Source organism: Bombina bombina, chromosome 12 (genome assembly GCF_027579735.1).
Source record: "Bombina bombina isolate aBomBom1 chromosome 12, aBomBom1.pri, whole genome shotgun sequence".
In the NCBI taxonomy this organism is placed as follows: Eukaryota; Metazoa; Chordata; class Amphibia; order Anura; family Bombinatoridae; genus Bombina; species Bombina bombina.
This window is the reverse complement of record NC_069510.1, coordinates 34584303-34592711: the sequence shown is the minus strand read 5'-3', so window position 1 is coordinate 34592711 and position 8409 is coordinate 34584303. Positions and strand designations below refer to the sequence as shown.

The window sequence follows — 8409 nt, the reverse complement described above, 5'->3', positions numbered from 1 at the left end:
CAACTCTTGAACTAATAGTTTCAAAATAGCATTCCCCCATTGCGAGAGGTGCTCCAAAAGGGAGCCAATACCACTCACAATGGGCCTTCCTTCCACATTTATCAGAGATTTGTGAAACTTTGTCAAATGATTGAAAATCGGAATCACTGGATTATTCACCATCAAATATTTACGGGTGTCTTCATCAAGATAACCATTACATTTTCCCAAGTCAATCAACTTCCCAAGTTCTCTCTGAAATCTCCAGGTAAAGTCTGTATGTAGCTCTTTGAAGCTCTCAGCATTTTCAAATTGTATATAAGCTTCATTTGTGAAATAAACCCTATTAAGTAGCACCACAGAGCCACCTTTGTCTGTGGAACGAAACTCTATTTCTTTATTTCTACCTAGATTTTCGAAAGCTATCTTCTCTAGCTTTCCAAAATTGTGTTTAGATTTCTGTCTCTTGGTCTCATCATAAAGTATGGTAAGATCTTTTTCAACTTTATTTTGGAAAGGTTTTAATAATAGCACCCCTGCTCTTTATAGGATAACATTTAGATGAATCTTTAAACTTTGGAAAGCCACAAGTAACATCAGCAGCAGAGTCTCCAATTGTACCCTCCAATGACAAAAGATCACACGCTTCCTACATAAATCTTCAATTGATGTGTCTTATTAAGAGACCAAATAGAAACCTAAATAAACTAAGGTTTTTAATCCCAATAATTAATCAAATCATAACTGGAGTTTAGACCCTGTGGGATCCTAGTCTAAATGTCCAGAACATTTCTCTTTTGGTTGCTCACAGACTCCCCCCCCCCATGGGCATCAAAATCTTCTCTATTGCACACTACTTACATGTATTCAAGTTGCCATTGTGATGCCTCACAAAATGCTGTACCGAGAGGGTTGTGGATGTGCCAATGTTGATACTGGAGAAATGTTCCCGATTATGGGATCGTACATCTCGGGTCATTAAACCCACATACTGAATCTTGCATTTCTCCCAGGTAATATGGTAGATGACATGTGGATGTACAGTTAAGACAGGCATTTGTTTTGAACTCCTCATTAGTGACCATAGATGTAAATTGCCCCAGGATTTGAACACAATCACAAGGTCTACGTCTGGTTTAACCACACCTGAACATTCCCATATGTCTCACCAGGAACTTGTTGGTCTCTGAGGGGAAAGGTTACTACCTAAAGTTTCAGTAAGACTCCTGTCAATTTCTCATCAGCAGACAGTAAAGCAAAATGTTTGCAAATATCTGTGTACTGAGCACTGAAACCAGTAACAAATGTGACTCCATTAAATGTGTTGTGTTTCCTGGATTGCATGTGATCACTCAAGAGGTTCTCTAGACCTGATAAAAAAAAAAAACTAAACCAATAGATCAAATAATAGTTTATTAAAAGTTTAATAGATAAACATTACAATACTGCCATATGAAGTCAGTCCCATAGTTGTTCCCAGAGGCTGAGGATGGATGTTAGATGTTCATAGCCTTGGACATGACGCTCACGGCAGTCTAGACTCTAGTCTCCTCCTTTTCACAGGTGGTGATTCACTGTTCTGTTGGGTGCAGAAAAAGACAATGTAACAAGGGAAACTGATTAAATAGGAAACAGGTAAAAACATAAAGTGATATACACACATTTATATTATTATTTATGTAAATCAGACAGTTTGCGCTAGTGACACTGCCAGTATCTGGCTACAACGGAGGATAAGGACTAAACAGAAGTAAAGTAAAAGGTCTGTTAGAATCACACGCTCTATCATGTCCCTTTAATGTATTGATGTGCTCTAGCGCATTATAGATGTCAGTGTACGTTTTATGTGCATTGTAATACAGGAAACTAGTAATAAATATATAAAAACTATGTATCATAGTGTGACTATAGATTACGTCTATATACTATCACTACAATGATCACTAGGGTAATGCTCATTAACTCTAAACACTGTATATGATACAAACACATTCTGCTGTTGTGCTGAGATATAAGTGTGCGCGGCACAAGACCACTGGTACTTACCATAGGTGAGACGAGTCTCGCCCTCCTCCTGCTGCTGTATTTAGGCTTCTGATTGGTGGATGTGGAGACACTATCTGAGGGGACACAGAACAGACCATAGATGATTATGCATGTCAGTGTAGCGCATGTGATGTGTCATTACTGCACATAAATATACTAAGTAAAGACTCAGTAACTCACTGTATTAATATTACAGGACATTCAGTATATACAATCCAGTGCATGTGCCCTCCAGTGTCTCTGAAAAGTCACACTAAAGGGACAGTGGCATGCTATATAAAAAAGAAAACATTTGCTTTGTTCTCTGTGTATCCTTTCAAATGAAGAGTAAACCAAGATAGACTCATGAGTGTGCACGTTTCTTTAGCACTCTATCACAAGAGCATTTGCCAATTGATTAACATTGCTGCCACAGAAGGCTAAAGGCGTGCATAGTCCTGAGCTCCTATGGGCTACCTAGGTTTATCTAAGAATGCAAAGAGAATAAAGTACATTTGAAAATAAAAGTAAATTTGAACATTTTTTATGCTCTGTCTAAACTATTAAAGTTGTATTTTTACTTTACTGCACCTTTAACAGTAAAATGCTATCTACTATCTATTATAGTTACAGACTGTTAATTAAAATACTTAATAGACTCACCTGATGCCGCACTCTGTAAGCCTACACTAACCCACGGATCTTTCATGATTCGCTACGGTCAGAAATAAAAAACAACAAACTGTTAGAACTGTACTTTCAGCACATATTATATTGGAACTAATAAAAGTACATTAATAATACAGTCACATACTGTGTAGCGCCATCTATACTTCAGACATGGGATTGCGCACATTATATTGGAACTAATAAAAGTGCATTAATAATACAGTCACATACTGTGTAGCGCCATCTATACTTCAGACATGGGATTGCGCACATTATATTGGAACTAATAAAAGTACATTAATAATATAGTCACATACTGTGTAGCGCCATCTATACTTCAGACATGGGATTGCGCACATTATATTGGAACTAATAAAAGTGCATTAATAATACAGTCACATACTGTGTAGCGCCATCTATACTTCAGACATGGGATTGCGCATATTAAGTAGACAAAGAATTGTGTGTTCAGGATGCACAACCCTATAGCTATTTGTTGCATGAAACAAGTGCTGAATAACAAACTAATGCGCATGTCTAATGATTACATGTTAGGAGATATGTTTGTAAGACTTTGTTTGTACATGGAGAATGTATGAGTTTATTTAAAAAGAATATTGTTTGTAACTTACCGATATTGAATATATCGCGCTGGGGTCGCGTAACATGAGTTTCAGCAGAAGGTTCTTGCAGTCATTGGAGATGTAATACGGAACATCATGATAGCCCTCGCTATCAAGCTGCACCATTTGCTAAGAGAAGCCATAGAAAACAGGCGTCAGCAAGTCTCATATTGCTTAGCACTATCCTGTAAAGCATTTCACATGTAACTTTATACCTAGTAAAATCTTAGCTATGCCATAAAAATTTCTAATTTTCCATTGTGTTTCATATAAAATATAAATTCATAGTCACTTACCACTGGTTCTGCACCATAGTCAGGTCTGTAGCAGGTCAGCATCTCATACAGAACCACTCCCAGGGAATAGAGGTCAACTTCTGGCCCATAATCTGGAGTGATCCAAGAACTTATACCAAAATCTGATATCTTGATATTTCCATCAGCGTCTACAAGGATGTTATCAGGCTGTAAAAAAGGAAATGAGTTGTTATTTACAAGAGATAATAGTATACATTTAATTGTAGCGTATGTAGGTGAATGTTCTTGTAAGTGATTATCTTATACTATTTGCCAAATTACGTCCTAAGTGCCATAAATTACATCTATTTCTCAAAAACATCAAAACAGTTTACATATTATTTTAATTACATTTAAATGTCTTTATTTAATGATTAAATGTATCTAATCTCTCTTACCGCTAGGTCACCATGTAGAATGCCATTTTGGTGACAATGATTTACTGCTGACACCATCTGAAAAGGAAAGTCGATGGAGATAAATTTAGGGCTTGTGTAATATGAGAGTACAACATGTATATTTAGGTTTTTTATCAATTGCATTTGTAATACTTTACAAAAGTATAATAGAGATAGATGGACAGACAGACACCTTTTGTCTAAGTATATATTTATATTATTTGAACTGTGACATTGTTATGGATTCAGTATGTACTTACTTGGCGGAACAGGGCATGGGCTTTGTTCTCTTCCATACGGCCATGATCCTTTAGGTAATTAAAAAGATTACCTTTCCAAAATAGAGAAAGATGAATTAGCACAAGAAAGAGTTAATTAAAGAAACACAAATGGGACATTAGAAAGAGTAGACTAAACAATAAGAATATCAAGTAATACTGGGAAGCTAAAATAAAAATAAAATATACAGTGAGGAGAGAAAAGAGAAAGATATATGGGAGAATAGTACAGTATAAGAGGAAGTACCTCCGCTTACATACTCCATGACAAAATAAAGGGCATCACTGGTCTCAATCTCCTCGTACAGCTGAACTGTAAATAAGACAGAAGATAGAGGTGAGAAATGCATGGGGATAAGCAGAGGGGTAGCAAGTTATATATGAGAAGGAATCAGCAGGGTCGTAGCCTCTCACTTACCTATGTTGGGGTGGTTTAACAGCCGGAGGAATTTACTCTCTTGGGAAATCTGTAAAAGAGAGGAGACAAGTTACTAACAGAAGAGGGGATCAAATAATGATAACAATAAAAACTGAACCCCCTTAAATGAGACAGTCTAACATCTGTAGTACAGACACTTCTAGCCAGTACTGGTACAGCAAGTTGTGACACTCTAATCCTTTATAATAACTGACATTACTGAGTGTTTAACATAGCAATTGCCAACTAGATCTACTCTGGGTGCTATTACTCTAGAAAATTAGTAAATAATGTGAATAAATGACATACTGAAGGTACCCCTTAATTCCAGAGAGTCCCAATAAGTCCTTACCTGCTCCACACAAAGAGGATCAAAATTGTTCTTATCAATGATTTTAACCGCAACCTGAAAAGTAAAATATATCAATCAAATTAGATTCTTTAAAAGGTTATACAGAGTGATGGGGCAGTGACCCTTCAAACTTCCACATGAAAAATAACACATTGATAAGTTACTACCATATACTTCATCTGTCATATAAGGTCCACTACATTTATATGGGCTCTGGTTGTTCCAATACATGGTAACAGTTATATAAATGGCTGCTTATAATGATCTCTCATGTACTCACCTGCTTGCCCGTCTTTATGTGCTGAGCCAGCCGGACTTCAGCGTATGAGCCCTTTCCAAGGGTTTGAAGGAGCCGATAATTTCCAACAATTAAATGCTCTTCCTGGGGTGTGGTTGAAGCAGCCACTTGGGGTTCTGTGAACACGTCCTCAGGTGGTTCTACAGGGGTACTACAGCACAGCAGCATCCACCATCTGCTGCGGCCATTATAATTACTCGCCATTGTAAAAAATCTCTGTTGCTCAATAATAACTTTATTGAAGTATGAAAAGAAGGTGTGAGAAGTAGTGTTAATAAATCTCTAGTGGCTCTGTGATGTCATAATATGCTGTAACATATAGGCCCCACCCACACTATTATGAATTTACACTGCATGACATATTATGACATCATTTGTTCTTTATAAGTATAGCCTTCTTTTTTTTTAACAAAACTTTATAAACATACTTACAATATTGGAGAGACAGTGGACAGTACATTGAGATTATAAAATGTCTATTTGTGCAGTAAAAATACAATTAAATTAAAAAACAAAAACTTTGTAATTTTAATATCATTCTTTATTTTGCCTCTTTTTCAAATAATTTAAATATAAAAATTATGTGTTGCCCAGTTCTGATTATTCGAAGCTCATACTGCATAATTCACAAGCCTGTGTCCCTAACTGGCCTCAGCAAAGGAACGAATAACATACAGAAAAGAAAAAAAACCTTTTGTTTACAAAATGGCAGTGGTTAGCTGTTTCTACCTTAGTAAGAAGACCAGATTGGCTCTTTCAAATAAATCAAATCATGGGTGATGTGTTATTGCGTTCAATTATTTGTCACTCTTATCTAGTATGTTAATTTATAGTAGGGCTTCAGAAATGTAATTACAAGGTGTTTACTGTCTCTTTAAGAGTGATCATATGAAACATTATCTACATATTAAAGTCACTCACTAGAAAAAGTCACATGACCTCATTAATATTGCTACCAGCCAATTAGGTTTTCATTTTCTAATAACCATAAAGCTGACTTAGCTCCGTTAGAAATGAAATGGCTTTGTGAGATAAATAAAATACTATCATATGGACTCTATATGGATTTCTGTCAGAAAATCCAAACGAAGAACAAGTGCATGTGATGCCAGCGCACGAGCACTAACTGAGCGCATTGCTCTTTAATATAAGTTTAATACAGCTATGAGTATCCGCTCAGAAGGAGCACAATGATGCAGTATTAGATATACCAGTAATTATTACTGAGTGTCACCCAGCACTGAGACAAACATCAAATAGTGACAGACAAGATTAGGACTTCTGAAGAGATTGTTATCCCCAGCTCACATTGTTTTATTACAAAGAGATAAGATTTGTACCTACAAACTCAATAGACAAATGTGAAGTGATAAAGGATCTATATTTATTTATTTGAAAGGTTCCTTTAAAATGCACCAAAGTGTTTAGTGAAGATATTGAAGCTGTTAATTATTTTATCCACTTGCTAAATAACTCAGATATAAACAATCCACGTTTCTAAATTTGCATAGATATTACTTCAATAACAACCAATGCTACTTTTTCCAACATTACTAAAGGCCCGGATCTAAAATAATCGCCGGCCTAGACTGTATTTTTAGTCTGACACTCACAGGTGCAGCCCTCATAGAATTCTATAAAAAAAAAATAAAAAAAAGGGGGGGGGCAACTGTCCCTGCGAGTGGCGAGATGTCGCCCATAGAAATAATGAGAGTCCTCTGTTATAAACTTTAATATTACGCCTAATACAAATCAAATGATGCAGTTTTCTGTGAGCTGTACCTTTAATTCACTGTTATTTTTGTATGCAAATAGGTTTTCTTTTCAGAATAATTAATGTTTTGAGTATTTTGATAAAAGTTTGTCAATTTTTAATTTGCGAGAAAAAAACATTGAGCTCTGTAGGGAGAAATGTTTACAGAAATACGCTGGGATTTGAGAGACCATTTCATGAGCGCCCATGTTTAGCCCATTTTTTTAAAAAACCCAACAATTACAGTTTGTAATTCGTACAAATTTATATGTTTGTTTGCACATACAGTGTACTTAAAGGGACATTGTACTCTAGATTTTTCTTTGCATAAATGTTTTGTAGATCCATTTATATAGCCCATCTGGTAGTGTTTTTGTAACAATGTATAGTTTTGCTTATTTTAAAGAACTGATTTTTAGACTCCTAACCAAGCCCCAAAGTATCAGATGTATACACAAGTCTACAATTTGCTGCTGGCTCCTGTTTATGTAATCTGACTTGTCGTATGCGGGGAAGTGGGAGTGTCTGTACTTCTTGGTGTCCCAGCCTAAACTCATCAACAGTGCTAAACTGGGAGCTTCTAAATACATTTTTAAAATATTTTATACTGGTTTTGTTATAGCAGTATCTGTGCATATTCTTCTTTATAGTAGTGTCTATTACATACAGATATATGAAAATTGGTGTATACTGTCCATTTAAATTACGATTTACGCACAGTGCATATTTAATATGATTTATTACTGTGTAATTTACATACAAATATTGTTTTTGATCAAATACGATTTTTGGTGAACCATTTTTTTTTACGATATTTGATACAATTTAACAATACAATTTTTTTCCTGTGTATTTTTATGTGAATGGTTCAATTATTTGTATGATTTTTAATTTACAATTTTCATTGTGCCCATTTGTAATGTCTGCATCTCCTTCCCATATAAACATACAGTGTACGCCACTTGGTTTTCAGGGTAAAAAGTGGCTTTATAGAATTCCACCAGGGAAATAGAAGTACTGGCGAGCATTCTTAAATAATCTCACCTGCCCAGAGAGCTTTATAGAATCGGGTCCTATGTCAGAAAGACTATGTTTAAAATATTTTACCATATGGGTAGATGTATTGATGAAACCAAATGTCAAAGGAAAAAACATTGTTTTATGGCTAAAAGATTTGCAAGAGTAGAATTACAACAGAATTAACTATACAGATTGCAGATCGGTGAAAACTAAACTAAACTAAATAATCTATTTAGCCTTTAACATTTATGGTATAGAACAAGCTGATTGGCCTGAGATGGGTATCAATTCTGTAAGAAC

General features: G+C 35.4%; 1 protein-coding gene across 1 annotated transcript; it reads right to left on the bottom strand.

Moving 5' to 3' along the window:
* Window positions 1–2215: 2215 nt before the first annotated feature.
* Window positions 2216–5540, bottom strand: LOC128642641 (serine/threonine-protein kinase MARK2-like). The gene is made up of 9 exons (XM_053695423.1): window positions 5319–5540; window positions 5039–5092; window positions 4687–4735; window positions 4516–4581; window positions 4251–4321; window positions 3991–4047; window positions 3593–3760; window positions 3306–3425; window positions 2216–2278 (listed from the first exon to the last, which is right to left on the bottom strand). Exons 1-9 carry the CDS (start codon window positions 5538–5540, stop codon window positions 2216–2218), a joined length of 870 nt encoding a protein of 289 aa, XP_053551398.1.
* Between the last annotated feature and the right edge of the window lie 2869 nt (window positions 5541–8409).